Genomic DNA, 21,756 nt, shown 5'->3' with positions numbered 1-21,756 from the left:
CAGGGACACAAAATCTCAATCTCAATACATTTTAAATTCAGGCGGTAACACAACAAAATGGTGGAATTCTTATTTAATTTGCATGACACAACACACAAAGAAATAAAACAAAAATATCTTCATAAGTCATAAAAAAGGATTTAATTAAGGATACCAAAAATCACTGCAAAGGTCACAATTAAACATAATTTTGTTTAATAAAATCAGACACAGCAAAAATAAAACAGACCAAGCTCTCACAGGTAAAGCCCATACACAGTCGATTAGCTCAGTTTTATAAATAACAAAATTACTTAAACTTGCTAGGCTAAGGTAACATTAGGTATGGTACGGAAAGGTAAGGTACTCAGGCACATAAATGGCATATATGCACTAACAGAAAAGAATTTGCAACAGACACAGCAAACTTCAGATGAAGTCAAGATGTCAACATGTTTCTTTTCACCCTCACTCTTTTGACTGAAAGTAGATAGGATGTCCCAGGTTTACATTTGTTATACTAGCTATTTTTTACCTAAGAAAAATACGTATGTCTGTATTTTCATACAATACACAAACGAGTTATTGTGAAAAAAGGGAATATAACAAACATTTCAGTAATGCTCACAAGGTTGTGTTTTAGATGATTAAACATTGGGCTTTTGAACATAGCAGCCTCTGTTATAGAGATACTGTAGCAAGCTCACAGATTTGCCCTGAAACTTTCTTTAGATGTCTTTTTTAAATTAATTTTTTACCTTTATTTTACTAGGCAAGTCAATTAAGAACAAATTCTTATTTTCAATGACGGCCTAGGAACAGTGGGTTAACTGCCTGTTCAGGGGCAGAACAATAGATTTGTACCTTGTCAGCTCGGGGATTCGAACTTGCAACCTTTCAGTTACTAATCCAACACTCTAACCACTAGGCTACCCTGCCACCCCCTTTAGATGTTGTTTACAATAATTGCATTAATCAATTTACAAATTATAATTATACGGGTGTTTAAACATTGCATATATATTACTGTAAACAAATTTAGGGGTGAACAATTCTGGGTGACCATTCAGAAAGTATGGTGCACAAAAAGCACCAGGGGGCAGTATATAGCAATAAATTGGTATCATCAGCACTGTCCAAGTGGAGGTGCAGGCCTTTATTCCTGTGTACTTGTTTGAGCAGGGCAGAATTCTTAACATTGGATTACAATTTGCCCCAGAATCCAACCGATATCAACCAAATGTAGGAGCAATTACTATCATTCTTTAAAGGGATAGTGCAATTTTTCCCCTGTAGCTGTTCCTGTAGACTTCACACTGTCCCTTTAAAGCAAAATGGAGCTTGTGACATAACAAAGCAGAATGTGACAAGAACAGAATGAAGACATATTGACGGCATAACCCACTGGGCTCAGACGTCAAATCAGCGTCTATTTCAAGTTGGTTCAGCGTAATTTCATTGAAATTATGTGGAATCAACATTGATTCAACCAGTGTGTGCCCAGTGGGAAGTCAATGGTGCCATCTGTCAATGATTTTAGGAGGCGGGATAATGATGATTTAAAGTGTTTCACTATCCAGATCCCTCTACATTTGTAAGATATCCAGACACAATGAGTTCCTGACTATCTAAGGGGGTCAGGAAGATCTGATCCCAATCATATCACAATGCATATTTTAATCGTCTACACCTGTCTAAAAATGTGGGCACAATCAGAATGAGACAAGATCAGGACAAAGGACAAATGTTAGAACCGGGTATAAACTGGGCTTGAGAAAGCTCATGAAAGGACGCACATGGATATCTTTGCTATATGCTGTACATGTTAAGAGGTACTTCCTGTTTCCGTGACTGAGGGGATACACTGTAAAAAATGTGATCTTCCTGAGATTGGAAAGATTTGCTGTTTTTCTTTGAGCGTTATGCATCAACTCTAGACTGTTCGATTGCCTGCCTGCTGCCATGTTGGGTCAATAGTTTGGCCCTTTACTAAAAGGATCCCTGCTCCTCATCATGACACCGTAACACATGGATAGATGGCACACCCCTGGCTGGCCAGGGGCCCCAGGGTTACCTCTCTTCCCCTCCTCCCCGTTTAGGCCAGGGGGTCCTGGTTTCCCTGGATGACCTAGTTTACTGTCTCCCTGGGGACCCATTGGACCTGGGAAAGTAGACCATTACAAATGAAGTGTTTCTCTTGTGGTTCCAAAACATGTTCTACTGGTTGCCAACAATTACTAATCCTGTTATTTGATCAGTTTTTACTGAATAGGAGTAGTTAATGTCAAAAGGCGAACAGTGTGTTTATCTGCATAATGCTCTGAAAACAGGTTGCAATAGACATGAAATGACTCCTAGAAAGTGCTCTCAAACAGCTTGGACTGAGGACATGATTGGAACACTGTGCAGTGACCCAGACGCATCAATATGAAAATAATTGTACTGATTTCATTTCTATCTTGACTAACCAAGTAGAAATAATGATATTACATACAGTGCAATTGGAAAGTATTCAGACCCCTTGACTTTTTCCACATTTTGTTATGTTACACCCTTGTTCTAAAATGGATTAATCATTTTTTTTCTTCATCAATCGACAAACAATACCCCATAACAGGTTTTTAGAAATGTTAGCAAATGTATATTTGTTTAAACCCAGAAATATAACATTTACAGAAGTATTCAGACCCTTTATTTAGTACTTTGTTGAAACACAGCAATTACTTTGGCAGCAATTACAGCCTGGAGTCTTTTTGGGTATGATGCAACAAGCTTGGCACACCTGTATTTGGGGAGTTTCTCCCACTCTAGGGAGTGTCGTGGCACAACGTTTTTCAGGTCTCTCCAGAGATGTTAGATCGGGTTCATGTCTGGGTTCTGGCTGGGCCACTCAAGGACATTCAGAGACTTGTCCGGAAGTCACTCCTGCCTTGTCTGTCTTGGCTGTGTGCTTAGGGTCGTTGTCCTGTTGGAAGGTAAACCTTCACCCCAGTCTGAGGTCCTGAGCACTCTGGAGCAGGTTTTCATCAAGGATCTCTCTGTACTTTGCTCTGTTCATCTTTCCCTCGATCCTGACTAGTCTCCCAGTCCCTACCGCTGAAAAACATCCCCACAGCATGATGCTGCCAACAACATGCTTCACCGTAGGGATGGTGCCAGATTTCCTTCAGATGTGATGCTTGGCATTCAGGCCAAAGAGTTCAATCTTGGTTTCATCAGAACAGAGAATCTTGTTTCTCATGGTCTGAGAGTCCTTTAGGTGCCTTTTGGAAACTCCAAGCGGGCTGTCATGTGCCTTTTACTGAGGAGAGGCTTCAGTCCGGCCTCTCTACCATAATGCTCTGACTGGGTTGTGCAGCAGAGATGGTTGTCTTTCTGGAAGGTTCTCCCATCTCCACAGAGGAACTCTAGAGCTCTGTCAGTGACCATCAGGTACTTGGTCACCTCCCTGACCAAGGCCATTCTTATCCGATTGCTCAGTTTGGCCGGGCGGCCAGCTCTAGGAAGAGTCTTGGTGATTCCACACTTTTTCCATTTAAGAATGATGGAGGCCACTGTGTTCTTTCAAAACTTCAATGGTGCAGCAATGTTTTAGTACCCTTCCCCAGATCTGTGCCTCAACACAATCCTGTCTCGGTGCTCTACGGACAATTCCTTCGACCTCATGGCTTGGTTTTTGCTCTGACATGCACTGTCAACTGTGGGAACTTATATAGACAGGTGTGTGCCTTTCCAAATCATGTCCAATCAATTGAATTTACAACAGGTGGACTCCAATGCAGTTGTAGAAACATCTCAAGGATGATCAATGGAACAGGATGCACCTGTGCTCAATTTCGATTTTAATAGCAAAGGGTCTGAATACTTGTGTAAATAAGCCATTTCTGTTTTTTATGGGGTATTGTGTGTAGACTGATTATATTTTTATTTAATACATTTTAGAATAAGACTGTAACCAACAAAATGTGGAAAAAGTCGAGGGGTCTGAATACTTTCCGAATGCACATTATATACAATTCGATGTGCAGTAGAATACCATATGTAGTAAATATATTTCATATTTATATTTTACCTGGAGACCCTGGTGTTCCCGGATCTCCAATATCTGCTCTTCCTTGACTCCCCTTCTCCCCCTTTATTCCTGGATCTCCTGGAAACACAAATATAATGCAATGTGTTCCAGTACAAAGCCAATGTTTACTTACGTTCTACTTGACTGTTTACCCGTACATACTGCACAGATTAATTGAGTCCTACCTTTCAAGCCACACATCCCAGGACGCCCAGGTCGACCTGGATGGCCCGGCTGTCCAATGGAACCAGGGTTCCCAGTAAAGCCCCTTGATCCCTGGGGCCCAATAGGGCCTGGTACTCCGGGAGTCCCGTCCCTGCTTTGGCAGTGGTCACAGTGACTTTGCTGCTGGTTACTGAGGAGTAGCGAAGGCATCTCCACTGGGATAAAAACACAATGGAGGGGGGCTGAGATATAGGTGCAGTATAGAGAATACAGCAATTATCAAACATGATCAATACTCACATCTAAGTACCTCTCTGCATATTTGCTGAATGATTTGCTTGGACATCTCCCTTCCCTGTGGAGATGTGACATGATTGATGGCATCATGCAAAAATGTCTCAATCAATTCATACAAACGGCATAGACATTGTTGGATCAATTATGATGATTGTTGGTAAATGAGCAGTTGAATGTGAGACCATGCATGGTGGTGAGTGTACTGGTGGGTTACATACAGGTTTACCCTCTAGTCCAGGTGGCCCAGGAGGCCCAACGTCACCGCTCTGTCCTCGAGGCCCAGACGGGCCTGTCTGCCCTGATATTCCTGGCTGGCCTTGGTGACCTCCCAGTCCCCTCTGACCGGGGTCTCCTGTTGTCCCTTTCTGGCATGCACAAGAGCATAGTATATGTACACACAATGCTATACTCTAGATGAGGATGAATGCTTGGCTATTCAGGGCTACAGCAACTCACAGAAGTCAATGATAGACTTACCCCCCCTTTTTGTCCCGATGAGCCATTAGAGCCCTATCAATCAAAGTAATGATGGCTGATTAGTAATGTTGGTTAATTACAATTCAATTCACAACTCAATTTGAGAGTTGTTCCCATACTACCACATTTCCAATCCAATTCCACTACATGAGTGTATTACGACATAGTCAGTGCTAGTCTACAATATGAAATTAATACATTGTGACAAGGAAAATATTCTTAGTTATGAATTATATACACTACCGGTCAAAAGTTTTAGAACACCTACTCATTCAAGGGTTTTCTTTATTTGTACTATTTTCTAAATTGTAGAATAATAGTGAAGACATGAAAACTATGAAATAACACATATAACACAAAATATATTTTATATTTGAGATTCTTCAAATAGCCACCCTTTGCCTTGATGAAAGCTTTGCACACTCTTGGCATTCTCTTAACCAGATTCACCTGGAATTCTTTTACAAGTCTTGAAGGAGTTCCCACATATGCTGAGCACTTGCTGGCTGCTTTTCTTTCACTCTGCGGTCCAACTCTTCCAAAACCGTCTCGATTTGGTTGAGGTCGGGGGATTGTGGAGGCCAGGTCATCTGACTCAGCACTCTATCACTCTCCTTCTTGGTAACACAGCCTGGAAGTGTGTTTTGGGTCATTGTCCTGTTGAAAACAAATGATAGTGGGACTAAGTGCAAACCAGATGGGATAGCGTATCGCTGCAGAATTATGTAGTAGCCATGCTGGTTAAGTGTGCCTTGAATTCTAAGTAAATCACAGACAGTGTCACCAGCAAAGCACCCCCACACCATAACACCTCCTCCTCCATGCTTTATGGTGGGAAATACACAGGTGGAGATCATCCGTTCACTCACACCGCGTCTCACAAAGACACAGCGGTTAGAACCAAAAATCTCCAATTTGGACTCCAGACAAAAGGACAAATTTCCACCGGTCTAATGTCCACTGCTCGTGTTTCTTGGCCCAAGCAAGTCTCTTCTTATTATTGGTGTCCTTTAGTAGTGGTTTCTTTGCAGCAATTCGACCATGAAGGCCTGATTCACACAGTCTCCTCTGAACAGTTGATGTTGAGATGTGTTTGTTACTTCAACTCTGAAGCATTTATTTGGGCAGCAATTTCTGAGGCTGGTAACTCTAATGAACTTATCCTCTGCAGCAGAGGTAACTCTGGGTCTTCCATTCCTGTAGTTTCATCATAGCAACTGATGGTTTTTGCGACTGCCCTTGAAGAAACTTTCAAACTTCTTGAAATGTTCCGTGTTGACTGAACTTCATGTCTTAAAAGTAATGATAGACTGTCATTTCTCTTTGCTTATTTGAGATGTTCTTTCCATAATATGGACTTGTTATTTTACAAAATAAGGCAATCTTCTGTATACCCCCCTACCTTGTCACAACAACTGATTGGTTCAAACGCATTAAGGAAAGAAATTCCACAAATGAACTTTTAAGAACAAGCACCTGTTAATTTAAATGCATTCCAGGTGACTACCTCATGAAGCTGGTTGAGAGAATGCCAAGAGTGTGCAAAGCTGTCATCAAGGCAAAGGTTGGCTATCTGAAGAATCTCAAATATAAAATATATTTTGATTTGATTAACACTTTTTTGCTTACTACATGATTCCATGTGTGTTATTTCATACTTATAATGTCTTCACTAATATTCTACAATGTAGAAAAGAGTAAAAAATAAAGAAAAACCCTTGAATGAGTAAGTGTTCTAAAACTTTTGACCTGTAGTGTAGGCTATGGAAGAATCCCTAATGTGGTTAGAACAGTTTCACAAATCATAGCCTTTGCAAGCATTAAGTACTGTGTAACTGGGCTTCCGAGGCAACTGGCCAATCAACTGTCCAATTGGATGAAATACTTTTATATTAAAGCCATAATTCAATCATTGATATATGGTGCAATTTGAAAGTATTCAGACCCCTTGACTTTTTCCACATTTTGTTATGTTACAGCCGTACACTAAAATGGACAAAATTATTTTTTCCCTCATCAAACTACACAAAATACCCCATAACGACAAAGCAAAATTGGGTTTTTATTATTTACGTAAGTATTCAGACCCTTTGTTATGTGACTCCAAATTGAGCTCAGGTGCAACCTGTTTCCATTGATCATCCTTGAGATGTTTCTACAACTTGGAGTCCACCTGTGGTAAATTCAATTGATTGGACATGATTTGGAAACCACACACCTATTTATATAAGGTCCTACAGTTGACAGTGCATGTCAGAGCAAAAACCAAACCATGAGGTTGAAGGAACTGTTCGTAGAGCTCCAAGACAGGATTGTGTCGAGGCACAGATCTAGGGAAGGGTACCCCAAAAATTCCTGCAGCATTGAAGGTTGCCAAGAACACAGTGGCCTACATTGTTCTTAAATGGAAGAAGTTTGGAACCACCAAGGCTCTTCCTAGAGCTGGCCGCCCAGCCAAACTGAACAATCGGGCCTTGGAGAAGGGCCTTGGTCAGGGAGATGACCAAGAACCCAATGGTCACTCTAACAGAGTTCCAGAGTTCCTCTGAGGAGATGGGAGAATCTTCCAGAAGGACGACCATCTCTGCAGCACTCCACCAATCAGGTCTTTATGGTAGTGTGGCCAGACTGAAGCCACTCCTCAGTAAAAGGCACATGACAACCCGCTTGGAGTTTGCCAAAAGGCACCTAAAGGACGCTCAGACCATGGGAAACAAGACTCTCTGGTCTGATGAAACCATCATTGAACTATTTAGCCTGAATGACAAGCGTCACGTCTGGAGGAAACCTGGCACCATCCCTACGGTGAAGCATGGTGGTGGCAGCATCATGCTGTGGGGATGTTTTTCAGCGGCAGGGACTGGGAGACTAGTTAGGATCGAGGGAAAGATGAACAGAGCAAAGTACAGAGAGCTGAAAACCTGCTCCAGAGCACTCAGGACCATAGACTGGGGCGAAAGTTTACCTTCCAACAGGACAACGACCCTAAGCACACAGCAAAGACAATGCAGGAGGGACTTCGGGACATGTCTGAATGTCCTTGAGTGACCCAGCCAGAGCCCAGACTTGAACCCGATCGAACATCTCTGGACAGACCTGAAAATAGCTGTTCAGCGACTCTCCCCTTCCAACATGACTAAGCTTGAGAGGATCTGCAGAGAAGAATGGGAGAAACTCCCCAAATACAGGCTTGTAGCATCATACCCAAGAAGACTCGAGGCTAACTGCTGCCAAAGGTACTTCAATAAAGTACTGAGTAAAGGGTCTGAAAACTTAGGTAAATGTGATATTTCAGTTTTTGTTTTTTTATACATTTGCAAGCATTTCGAAAAACCTGCCTTTGCTTTGTCATTATGGGGTATTAAGTATAGAATGATGAGGGGGAAAAACAATTTAATCCATTTTAGAATAAGGCTGTAACGTAACAAAATGTGGAAAAAGCCAAGGGATCTGAATACTTTCCAAATGCACTGTAATCATAGGAAGTGCAACTTACATGATTACCTGGAATCCCCATATCTCCCTTTTGACCTCTTAATCCCTGTAGAGAAAATTCAACTCGCAATTATGGTGTTTGTTTTTAGTCGTACAATGTTTTTGTAATTTTTGCCTGTGATTAAATGTAAGGTCTTCAGTAATCAAGTCATTGTCCTTCAGAACAGTTTTAAAATTTCCAGTCATGATTTTAGAATGAGATTTTAAGGAAAGGTTGTTGCTACAGTTGAAGTCAGAAGTTTACATACACTTAGGTTGGAGTCATTAAAACTCGTTTTTCAACCACTCCACAAAATTCTTGTTAACAAACTATAGTTCTGGCAAGTCGGTTAGGACATCTACTTTGTGCATGACAAGTAATTTTTCCAACAATTGTTAACAGACAGATTATTTCACTTATAATTCACTGTATCACGATTCCAACAGCTTGGAAAATTCCAGAAAATGATGTCAAGCTTCTGATAGGATAATTGACATAATTTGAGTCAATTGGAGGTGTACCTGTGGATGTATTTCAAGGCCTACCTTCAAACTCAGTGCCTCTTTGCTTGACATAATGGGAAAATCTAAAGAAATTAGACAAGCCCTCAGAAAAAGTTTTGTAGACCTCCACAAGTCTGGTTAATCCTTGGGAGCAATTTCCAAACACCTGAAGGTGCCACGTTCATCTGTACAAACAATAGTACGCAAGTATAAACATGATGGGACCACGCAGTCGTCATACCGCTCAGGAAGGAGATGCATTCTGTCTCCTAGAGATGAAAGTACATTGGTGCGAAAAGTACAAATAAATCCCAGAACAACAGCAAAGGACCTTGTGAAGATGCTGGAGGAAACAGGTACAAAAGTATCTATATCCACAGTGAAACGAGTCCTATATCGACATAACCTGAAAGGCCGCTCAGCAAGGAAAAAGCCACTGCTCCAAAACCACCATAGAAAAGCCAGACTACGGTTTGCAACTGCACATGTGGATAAAGATCATACTTTTGGGAGAAATGTCCTCTGGTCTGATGAAACAAAAATAGAACTGTTTGGCCATAATGACCATCGTTATGTTTGGAGGTAAATGGGGGAGGCTTGCAAGCCAAAGAAAACCAACCCAACCGTGAAGCACGGGGGTGGCAGCATCATGTTGTGGGGTGCTTTGCTGCAGGAGTGCCTGGTGCACATCACAAAATAGATGGCATCATGAGGGAGGAAAATTATGTGGATATTTTGAAGCAACATCTCAAGACATCAGTCACGAAGTTAAGGCTTGGTCGCTAATGGATCTTCCAAATGGACAATGACCCCAAGTTGTGGCAAAATGGCTTAAGGATAACAAAGTCAAGGTATTGGAGTGGCCATCACAAAGCCCTGACCTCAATCCTATGGAAAATCTGTGGGCAGAACTGAAAAAGCGCGTGCGAGCAAGGAGGCCTACAAACCTGACTCAGTTACACCAGCTCTGTCAGGAAGAATGGGCCAAAATTCACCCAACTTATTGTGGGAAGCTTGTGGAAGGCTACCCAAAATGTTTGACCCAAGTTAAACAATTTAAAGGCAATGCTACCAAATAATAATTGAGTGTATGTAAACTTCTGACCCACTGGGAATGTGATGAAAGAAATAAAAGCTGAAATAAATCATTCTCTCTACTCTTATTCTGACATTTCACATTCTTAAAATAAAGTGGTGATCCTAACTAACCTAAGACAGGGAATTTTTACAAGGATTAAATGTCAGGAATTGTGAAAAGCTGAGTTTAAATGTATTTGGCTAAAGTGTATGTAAACTTCCGACTTCAACTGTATGTCCATGACAGTCAGTTTAATGGATATTTTACATCCAGAGACTCAGTCCAAGTGACTTCTTAACCGCAGTCCTGTGGTGACATTGTCATTTGACTCGGTATGCTTCCTAGTTTTTCCCACAAAGATCATAGCTGTCCCTGTTTTCCATGACATTAAATTAATTAAGAGGTTGTTCAACATGATTCCAATCTGGCTAAATGAAAGCAACCACATTTGGAAGGAGGTAGTGAACCGAGCATCCGATTACACCCCAAGTCTTTTGTAAATGGAAAATGTAGCAACCTCTATTTATGTTTTCCCAAGCAATCTCTGGTCCATAAGTAAATTTACATTTTCAATATGTTCTACAGTTACAGTATGTTCACTTTCATTCTTTTCTGTATACCATTATTTGTTCTCTTGGTCTGAGCAACATGGCAAAATGCAATCAAACTGAATACTTGACATGTCTGGAACATGAGGACAGACGCTCCATCCAATGCCTCAGGTGTTGCTAATGGGTTTGAAATATCATCAGGTGTTACATAAGAAAACCCAAATCAAATGTTATGAATACCTCCCCTCCTCGTTCACCTGGATCTCCCCTTTTTCCCTGGTGAGATAGAAATGACACCGCAATCACATGTTATTCTTATGGGCAGTAGGAGAATATAGAGTTACGATTACAAATGTTTCAACTTCAATACCCACATACTGCACCACATCCATGACACATGCTATGGATATGACAGATGACAGTATGTTCAACATTATACAAGCCTCTTGTAGTGTTTCACTCGTTTTTTCAGATATTTTGTAGTAAGATTGCAACTTGTCCTGAAGTGGTAGAAATGAAATGAAAGGCAAACTGAAAAGTACTGTTTATGATATTTCTGAAATGGTAAACTATTGTCTCAAAAAATGTCTGAAACAGTTCCTGTAAACAATACTGTTATAGATCAATTATGTATTTTACTGCATTCGATTAACCCTCACCTGTAAATTGCAGTCCTTGGGGTAATTTATTTATTTCATCCCATGAAAGACTTGCTTGTTTGCTGTAGTATAAATTAATATTCTTTATTGAAGTTAATGGAGGTAAATCTGGAAACACAGCTCACCATAAAGTAGGTTTCTGGCTCCTAATTCTTAATCAAAATGCAACGTCAGTATTTTTCCTCTCTCATTAAATAAACAAAATGTGATTGGGATGGCAACACTGAAAACATTTGCAGAAAACATTCCTAATGCTCAATCCCAGCTCAATCGTACACTGCGTCTCAGAAGAAGAAAACATTTAATTCAATTTCAAAAGGATGTGAGATCCTCTTTGAACAGAACATTTAGTGGAAATGACTATAATTGCTCATTTCAATAATTCCAGTAATTGCTAAATAAGCCTACACACAGGTAAATCCCTATCAAACTTTCAAGACACAGTATTTTCCCAGCAGTTAAGAGTGATTTTGTAGGAGCCTGTAAATACCTTAGGTCCTGTCAAGCCTGGCATTCCTGGGTGTCCTGGCTGACCTGCTATTCCAGGGTCACCTGACATGCCCTGGAATAACATTCCTTCAATCAAGCATCATACTGTACATAGTAAGAACATATGGTAAGAACATGGTAAGGACACTTCGTCTTTTAGACGTTCTGTAGCTTACATCGTACTGTAAACAGTTCTAAATTATGTCATGTAATCACCTTTACTGTCTATTTACATTCACAATAAGCATAATCTACAGATATGAAATGTTAAATGTTGACCTCTGGTCCTGAAACCCCTGGTTGACCTGGTAGTCCACTTTCACCTTTGTTGCCCTTTATTTGAAAAAATGTAATTAATTAAAGGTGGAATTCTATAGTAAGACATAGCACACAATCCACAGTAGATACTGATATGGAAATACAATTCTGCTTTTAAATCATAAAATACTGCTGTGGGAAAAAAGAAAAGCTCATAATCAGCATTAGAGTTTTAGGCGACAATTGATTTTTCTAAACAAATGTGTTCCAATAACTGCTGTCTGAAACGAAGCCATGAATATGAAAACACTGCTCATGTCCATAAACTATTATTTCACCCCTGTGTCATTAACTAATACACATTGGCTCTCGTTAATGCGAGATCAGCTAATAAAAAGTGACTGGGAGACAGAGTCGGAGACCAGAGAAACAGACCGCTTTTGATTTCCATCCCAAAATTCCACTGACGAAGGCAATAGTAACACTGTAGGCTTGGACCACCACTTCATTTGGCATCACTAGTATAGCCATGGCACCGCTCTAAACAACATACTCGCTAGAAGTTATATCCATGTAGAAAATGCGAACCCAAGCTAGGTGTAACGGTTCTCTTTAGTTGAAGGAGAGTCGGACCAAAATGCAGCGTTGTGATGATTCATGTTATTTTAATAAAGGAAAAACTATACATGAATAAACTACCAAAATAATGAAAATGTGAAAACCGAAACAGTCCTATCTGGTGCAATCACAGAGACAGGAACAATCACCCACAAACACACAGTGAAACCCAGGCTACCTAAATATGGTTCCCAATCAGAGACAATGACTAACACCTGCCTCTGATTGAGAACCATATCAGGCCAGGCATAGAAATAGACAAACTAGACATGAAACATAGAATGCCCACTCAGCTCACACCCTGACCAACCAAAACATAGAAACATACAAAGCAAACTATGGTCAGGGTGTGACAGTACCCCCCCCCAAGGTGCGGACTCCAGCCGCAAAACCTGAACCTATAGGGGAGGGTCTGGGTGGGCATCTGTCCGCGGTGGCGGCTCTGGTGCTGGACGTGGCCCCCACTTCACCGTAGTCTTAGTCCCCCACCTTGTCCGCTTCCGTGACCTCCTAGCCACGGCAACCCTACTTAATAACACGGGACAGAGGGGCAGCTCGGGACAGAGGGGCAGCTCGGGACAGAGGGGCAACTCGGGACAGAGGAGCTCTTCAGACTCCGGCAGCACAGGAGAGGAGGAAGGCTCTGGCAGATCCTGGCTGACTGGTGGATCTGGAAGAGTCTGGCTGACTGGCGGATCTGGAAGAGTCTGGCTGACTGGCGGATCTGGAAGAGTCTGGCAGACTGGCGGATCTGGAAGAGTCTGGCAGATCTGGAAGAGTCTGGCAGACTGGCGGATCTGGAAGAGTCTGGCAGACTGGCGGATCTGGAAGAGTCTGGCTGACCTGGAAGAGTCTGGCTGACTGGCGGATCTGGAAGAGTCTGGCTGACTGGCGGATCTGGAAGAGTCTGGCGGATCTGGAAGAGTCTGGCTGACTGGCGGATCCTGGCAGACTGACGGCTCTGGCTGCTCCATGCTGACTGGCGGCTCTGGCTGCTCCATGCTGACTGACGGCTCTGGCTGCTCCATGCTGACTGGCGGCTCTGGCTGCTCCATGCTGACTGGCAGCTCTGGCAGCTCCTTGCAGACTGGCAGCTCCTTGCAGACTGGCAGCTCCGGCTGCTGCATGCAGACTGGCAGCTCCGGCTGCTGCATGCAGACTGGCAGCTCTGGCTGCTCCATGCAGACTGGCAGCTCCGGCTGCTCCATGCAGACTGGCAGCTCCGGCTGCTCCATGCAGACTGGCAGCTCTGGCTGCTCCATGCAGACTGGCAGCTCCGGCTGCTCCATGCAGACTGGCAGCTCCGGCTGCTCCATGCAGACTGGCAGCACTGGCTGCTCCATGCAGACTGGCATCTCTGGCTGCTCCATGCAGACTGGCATCTCTGGCTGCTCCATGCAGACTGGCATCTCTGGCTGCTCCATGCAGACTGGCATCTCTGGCTGCTCCATGCAGACTGGCATCTCTGGCTGCTCCATGCAGACTGGCATCTCTGGCTGCTCCAAACAGGCAGGAGACTCCGGCAACACTGTAGAGGCGGAAGGCTCTGGCAGCGCTAAACAGGCGGGAGACTCCAGCAGCGCAGGAGAGGAGGAAGGCTCTGGTAGCGCTGAACAGGCGGGATACTCCGGCAGCGCAGGAGAGGAGGAAGGCTCTGGCAGCGCTGGAGAGGCGAGGCGCGGCCTGATGCGTGGTGCTGGCCCTGGTGGTACTGGGCCGAGGACACGCACAGGAAGCCTGGTGCGGGGAGCTGCCACCGGAGGGCTGGTGTGTGGAGGTGGTACTGAGTAGACCGGACCGTGCAGGCGCACTGGAGCTCTTGAGCACCGAGCCTGCCCAACCTTACCTGGTTGAATACTCCCAGTCGCTCTGCCAGTGTGGCAAGGTGGAATAGCCCGCACTGGGCTATGCAGGCGAACCGGGGACACCGTGCGCAAGGCTGGTGCCATGTAAGCCGGCCCAAGGAGACGCACTGGGGACCAGATGCGTAGAGCCGGGTTCATGGCATTTGGCTCGACGCTCAATCTAGCCCGGCCGATACGCGGAGCTGGAATATACCGCACCGTGCGCAGGTGCCTGCCCGGTCTCTCTAGCCCCCCGGTAACCACAGGGAGTTTGCGCAGGTCTCCTACCTGGCGTAGCCCTACTCCCTGTGAGCCCCACCCCAAGAAATTTTTGGGGCTGACTCTCGGGCTTCCGTCCGCGCCGCCGTGCTTGCTTCGCCAACCTCATTCTCCTGTAACCTTCCGCGCACTGCTCCATCGAATCCCAGGCGGGCTCCGGCACTCTCCCTGGGTCGACCGCCCACCTGTCTATCTCCTCCCAAGAAGTATAGTCCATACTCTTGTAGTCCAAACCGTACTCCTCTTTGGGCTGCTCCTGTTGCCACTTCTCCTGCTGCACCTTGGGGCGGCTACACTCCCCTGGTTTAGCCCAGGGTCCTCTCCCGTCGAGGATTTCCTCCCATGTCCAGAATTCCTTATTACGTATCTCCTGCTGCCGCTGTTGCTTCTCCTGCTGCTCCTGCTTGTTGACACGCTGCTTGGTCCTGTTGTGGTGGGTGATTCTGTAACGGTTCTCTTTAGTTGAAGGAGAGTCGGACCAAAATGCAGCGTTGTGATGATTCATGTTATTTTAATAAAGGAAAAACTATACATGAATAAACTACCAAAATAATGAAAATGTGAAAACCGAAACAGTCCTATCTGGTGCAATCACAGAGACAGGAACAATCACCCACAAACACACAGTGAAACCCAGGCTACCTAAATATGGTTCCCAATCAGAGACAATGACTAACACCTGCCTCTGATTGAGAACCATATCAGGCCAGACATAGAAATAGACAAACTAGACATGAAACATAGAATGCCCACTCAGCTCACACCCCGACCAACCAAAACATAGAAACATACAAAGCAAACTATGGTCAGGGTGTGACACTAGGGTTGCAAAATTCCAGGAACTTTCAATAAATTCCTTAGTTTTCTAGAAATCCTGGTTGGAATATTTCAACCCTAACCCAAGCAAAACTATATGCATCAACAATAACACTGAGGAACTAATTTCACACACCAATAGACAAGGGACTGATATTCACAGTGCAACTATAAAATCCTGCCTTGTAAGGACAGATGAGGTATATAACACTGCTCAGCAGTATTTGGGATTTCATACCACTGCTCAGCAGTATTTGGGATTTCATACCACTGCTCAGCAGTATTTGGGATTTCATACCACTGCTCAGCAGTATTTGGGATTTCATACTAACACTCAATATCATTCAGGGTTTTTACAGTTGCTCTGTGTGGTCATCACTGCCTCTAGTGGTGGTGTTGCAACACTGCATGTCTGGGGAGTACATTCCCTGACACAATACCAGTAAGGTAGGGTCACAACACTCAAATTGCTCCACACATACTGTACCTTCATTGGTTCACAACGTTTCAATGCTAATGGTTTAATAAAGGTATGTGTTTGAGCAATTGAGTGTGCAGATCTTTACTATTGCTATTTACTATTGAGATTTTCTCAGCCTAGCACCCCATGAAAGTACATTTGACTATTTCTGCAAATAGTATTCACATGGACATTGGGCAAAATACAATTGGCATCATCCCTGAAAGGGTTTGTTCACAGCATGTTAAATTTCTTGAACAGAAGAAAAATTACTGTTACCGTAGGTCCAGGTCGCCCTGATGATCCAGGTTCACCAGGAAATCCATTATCACCCTAAAGAAGAAAAACAATAAAACAACATACATTTAAATATCCCCCGTATCTCTAGACATTTGTTGTCATTGAGTAAGTGTGAAAATGACTTAGCACTATGTCAATACATATTTAAGACACATATACTACTGTAAGTGTGATCCTGAATACATTTGGACAACGTTAAACTATGTATTGACTGCAGCCAACTTACAGATGTTCCAGTTGAACCTTTTGCACCTTTCAGTCCTGACCAACCAGCTTCACCCTGTAATTATAATGATAGAATTAATAACATATGCAGTAACCTTTTTATATTGTAATTTTGTGCAAAGGTTTGCCAATTTTGAAAAAGAGTGTATAAGAACAACTTTCTTCATTGATTACATGTGTTTTCTTTCTATATGTCACATGACAGCTTCATTAAAAAATTTTTATGCATTTCAATATCAAAACTCAAACCATAGTTTATAAAAGTCTGATGTTGTGGGGAAACAATATTGAGGCCCCATACTTTTAGAAATGTTCTTCTTTGTGCACTTGGCTGAAGTATTTTCACATTTCAGTAATCCAAAAATAATGTGTGCATTTTCCAAAAGCCATTAAAAACACTTAATTATCTTCCTATTTATTTTAGTCTATACTTTATAACGGTGCATGTAAACTGTGGTTGAACACAGCATAATGTTAATTCATAGTTTTAGACGTAGAACAAGGGAATGTACAATAAAGAAGCACAATAACATAGCCTTTCTTGCAAGCACAAAATGTTTGCTAATGTATAAACTTGCTGGAAAGAAGATTGTGACTTTGAATCTATGTTTTTATTTAAAACACCATAATATCAATTTAATGGACAGAATGGGCATGTCCTGATATGAGCAGACCTTTATGATAATAACAGGAGCTCACCTTAGTTCCACTCTGGCCTACGTTTCCAGGCACACCAGGCAAACCCTGGAAACAAAGACAGGGCAAATTAGGGTTAAGTGCCTTCCTGATTTTTCACCTTGGGCATTTGAACCAGCAACCTTTCGGTTACGGGCTCTAACCACTAGGCTACCTGCCGCCCTTACTCTATATGACAGCACACAATGTCACATTTTACTTACCATGATAGTAGCCTATACATTACAATTGTATTCAATGCATTTGTATTCAGTGCAGTATATAGATGAAAGGCAGACAGTTAAGCGTTTCCTCCCCCTCTAATGTAGCTAACATACATGGTTCACAGATGTATGGTTTTGTTTTCTTTCTTCTGAGAGTCTGGATTAATCACATATAAAATGTCTCTCCCCTGAGCTTCGCTTGCTTTATCAGCCAGCCGGTTTAATGGCTTCCACAGGATGTTGTTAAAACAAATGCAAATACAGCCCTAATGCAGAGAACAGTGGTACTGTATGCTGTATCATTGGGTATCACAATGAATGGACAGGAAGATAGCGTCTTAAAACCTCATTGTATTTATAATGCATCAGAGAGATTATTATACCAATCTATATAATATACAGTATGTGTGTGTTAACCCTTTGTTTATCTCTTCATAAAATGCTGATTGATTTTATATTAATTTTTTATTTCACCTTTATTTAACCAGGTAGGCTAGTTGAGAACAAGTTCTCATTTACAACTGCGACCTGGCCAAGATAAAGCATAGCAGTATGAACAGACAGCAACACAGAGTTACACATGGAGTAAACAATAAACAAGTTAATAACACAGTACAAAACATTTAAATAAAAAAATCAATAAAAATCTATATACATTGTGTGCATAAGGCATGAGGAGGTAGATGAATAATTATAATTTAGCAGATTAACACTGGAGTGATAAATGATCAGATGGTCATGTGCAGGTAGAGATACTGGTGTGCAAAAGAGCAGAAAAGTAAATAAATAAAAACAGTATGGGGATGAGGTAGGTAAATTGGGTGGGCTATTTACCGATGGACTATGTACAGCTGCAGCGATCGGTTAGCTGCTCAGATAGCAGATGTTTAAAGTTGGTGAGGGAGATAAAAGTCTCCAACTTCAATGATTTTAGCAATTCGTTCCAGTCACAGGCAGCAGAGAACTGGAAGGAAAGGCGGCCAAATGAAGTGTTGGCTTTAGGGATGATCAGTGAGATACACCTGCTGGAGCGCGTGCTACGGGTGGGTGTTGCCATCATGACTAGTGAACTGAGATAAGGCGGAGCTTTACCTAGCATGGACTTGTAGATGACCTGGGGCCAGTGGGTCTGGCGACGAATATGTAGCGAGGGCCAGCCGACTAGAGCATACAGGTCGCTGGTTGACTCCTAAACAAGCTGGTTGACTCCTAAACAAGATAAACCTAATAGTACAAATAGGTTTGTTGTCCAAGAAATACACTATGTTGAGAGGAATCATAAAGTTTGTATAGAGAAAATACATGTTTACGTGCATCTATAAGTGTTCTCTGCTCACAATAGTTTTCACTTGGATATAATCAGTCATTTGAACATGGAAAATGACACTTGGACACTTTCAGAGTCCTAAGGACATAAAGTCTCATACCTCAAAGCTAATAAAAAAGCCACTGAATATACAGTAGATGGTTTTAAATTAATAGTGACAGTCCCAAAAAGACTTTAGACAAGTTACTACTAATTGATATCAATAATAGGTGTTTCAAATACTTGAGGATAAGTTCCATGAAGTGGAATGGATGCATTCCAGTTCCATGCAAGCTTACCCAGTTTATCTGACCACTCAGTGTAACAAATCTGGAGTTTATAATAAGAAGCATGTGTGTAGTGAACAAATATGCCATGTTTATGGAAATACTAAACAAGGCCTACTACATTTAGTGATACCCAATATCCCTGATAATTCACTGTGGTCTAACCCTGGTGCAAGATGAGGCCAGAGACAAAATATTGTGTACAGGCCAAGGTCAGTTGATACGTCATCTTTAAGTAGTCCCAGAGACGACTAGGTCTCCTTTTTCAAGTATGATCTACGTATATTCATAGCTAGCTGCTATATTATCTGTTGAAAACATGTCCTCCTTTTCAAAGATTTTAAACAGACATCTTTCACACTTCAAACAATTAATAACTTCAAAGGCTACACGAATATGGGTGACGTAACACGTTCTTACGTAGTTGGTGTATTGGCGGAAAATGAAGAATAACCAACAATGTCACATCCCAAGCAGGGATTGAGAAGCATTTTACATGTATTAATAAACATTGAGTGACGCTCTAGAATTTCCCAGAAATCTATTACATTTGAGTAATTTAGCAGATGCTCTTATCCAGAGCAACTTACAGTATTGGGTACATACATTTTCATACTGATCCCCCCCCATAGCCCTGGCGTTGCAAGCACAATGCCCCACCAACTGAGCTACATGACACTACATACCTGTCTGTTCCCCTTTAAGTGATTATGTCATTCATCCCTGATCTTCCTTGCCAATAGTATGTACTTCTCCATCAGTCTCAACACTGGTAGGCTACTTGTTTTTTTTGTTGCAAATTTCTAAATAACTACCATCTTTAAAAAATCATGCTTTCCTAGATGTTTCTCTGTGTGAAGGTGCCAGGACCGGTCCTTGGAAAATGTTTTCTGTTTTTTTACCACATCCTCTTCAGACTTTATGCTCCTCTGTTCTTCCTAAAATGCTTCCCTTTCTTGCCTTTGATGTTCATGTGGTAGACTAACTACTATATAAACAATGTTACTTGTCCATATCACGACATGCAACACTGTACCACAACTTTCTTATTCCTAAGATGTTTTTCATGTAGCTAGCATGCCAAAATGGTCAAAATTCACACATTTCACTACCTCAGTGGTAATCCCCCTAAGACCCCTAAGACTTTCATTATCAAACACACAACCATCAAAACATTATGTTAGCCAAATTCTGCATATTCCGTTTTCCTCACAGCATAATCTGATCTTCCGGTCTTGCACTCTAAAAGCCATCCCACTGGGCACACAGTAGTTGAATCAACCAACGTGGAAAAGATGCTGAATTGACGTCTGTTCCCAGTGGGATAGATCTATGTTTGGCAGTTGAGCGTGGCAATATTTGTTGTTCATGGACTAATGGGAAAAGTGCCTAACGTTTGTGAATGTACAGTTGAGTCAATAAACAGTTTAGAATTGTTGACCATATCCAACAAAACTACCTTGAAATGGCTCTTTAGTCATTTTTCATGATAAACGGTGGCAGATGTTTGGCAAATGACAGAGACTATATCTTGAGGGGATTGTAAAAGAACATGGAAACATGTTGCAAAATAACTCCTCAAGAATCCTCAGACGCTGCAAACATATTAAAAGCTGTTCCCTAGAGCATGCTATTGATCAAATCACGAGAAATTACATCACTTATTAAAGATCAGGACAATTAGCCACATCAGTTAAGGCACAATAAAAATCCATTGATGTGTCATGTAAGACAGGGAATCAGATGAGCCAAAAGCTAATGTATGTGTAAAACAGCAAAGACGTTCTTGGAATAGGCTAAGTAGTACATCATGGTCAACTATGGTATGTGACACGTATTCTTGGATCACTGATGGAGTATGGAGAAGATAAGTGTTATTCTATGAACAGGTTGTGACTGTGACACTTAAATGACTCATGGCTCATTGAAGGTAATAACGACATATTGGCACAGAGCATTCCATATAGTATTATCTTCCAATGGAATTATATTTATTTGCCTATCTATGAAAGTGTCCAAGAACAGCCTTTGTTCCCTTCTCTTTACTTTGTTACATTGTGTTCTACTCATTTGAAATTTGACTGCAAAGGACTCTAGCTAGGACAGTGGATCTGGGCTGATTCCGGCTGAGAGTCGGGGCACTCGGCTGAGAGTCAGACTCGGCCCGACGTCATGTGGCCCGAGTCTGGGCCGCCTTCGGCACTATTACTTATGGCTAGAATGCGGGATTGAGCTCGGGCTGATTCCGGTGTGAGTTATCTGGCCCAAATGTATTACTTGGGGCTCGGGCCGATTGGGGCTACTCTCTGGCAGATGATTACACGGGCTGCTTTATATAATTAACATTTCATTATTAATTTATTTTTCCATATTTAATCATTGTTTCTGTGATCCAAAAATGTAATTAACATTTCAATTACATTCTTGAAGAGTCTTTTCTGTTTAAGTAGTATTTTGATACTTTGTCCAAGGCAATTGATCAGAATTCAAAACTTTGTGGATGGGGCCTCCCGAGTGGCACAGCGGTCTAAGACACTGCATCGCATTGCAAACTGCGTTGCTACAGATGCTGGTTCGATTCCCGTATGTGTCGCAGCCGGCCACGACCGGGAGACCCATGAGGCGACGCACAATTGGCCCAGTGTCGTCCGGGTTAGGGGAGGGTTTGGCCGGCCGGGAGGTCCTTGTCCCATCGCGCTGTGGCTACTCCTGTGGTGAT

The 21,756-nt window shown here is 42.3% G+C and overlaps 1 protein-coding gene across 3 annotated transcripts in view; it reads right to left on the bottom strand.

Annotated features, from left to right (window-relative positions):
- Positions 1–122: 122 nt before the first annotated feature.
- LOC112256847 (collagen alpha-1(XXI) chain) overlaps positions 123–21,756 on the bottom strand; it is a 63,498-nt gene continuing 41,864 nt past the window's right edge. For all 3 annotated transcript variants that reach the window (XM_024430393.2, XM_042325594.1, XM_042325596.1), the window contains 13 exons: positions 17,245–17,289; positions 16,547–16,600; positions 16,300–16,353; positions 12,025–12,078; positions 11,747–11,818; positions 10,838–10,873; positions 8,487–8,531; positions 4,991–5,023; positions 4,732–4,878; positions 4,517–4,571; positions 4,237–4,431; positions 4,052–4,129; positions 123–2,140 (listed from right to left, as the gene is read on the bottom strand). In XM_024430393.2, the coding sequence (XP_024286161.1) occupies positions 1,950–2,140; positions 4,052–4,129; positions 4,237–4,431; positions 4,517–4,571; positions 4,732–4,878; positions 4,991–5,023; positions 8,487–8,531; positions 10,838–10,873; positions 11,747–11,818; positions 12,025–12,078; positions 16,300–16,353; positions 16,547–16,600; positions 17,245–17,289 (1,059 nt within the window). In that variant the 3' untranslated portion in view covers positions 123–1,949. The remainder of the gene's footprint in view (positions 2,141–4,051; positions 4,130–4,236; positions 4,432–4,516; positions 4,572–4,731; positions 4,879–4,990; positions 5,024–8,486; positions 8,532–10,837; positions 10,874–11,746; positions 11,819–12,024; positions 12,079–16,299; positions 16,354–16,546; positions 16,601–17,244; positions 17,290–21,756) is intronic.

This window comes from Oncorhynchus tshawytscha, linkage group LG01 (genome assembly GCF_018296145.1).
Source record: "Oncorhynchus tshawytscha isolate Ot180627B linkage group LG01, Otsh_v2.0, whole genome shotgun sequence".
Taxonomy (NCBI): domain Eukaryota; kingdom Metazoa; phylum Chordata; class Actinopteri; order Salmoniformes; family Salmonidae; genus Oncorhynchus; species Oncorhynchus tshawytscha.
This window is presented reverse-complemented; position numbering and strand designations above follow the sequence as displayed.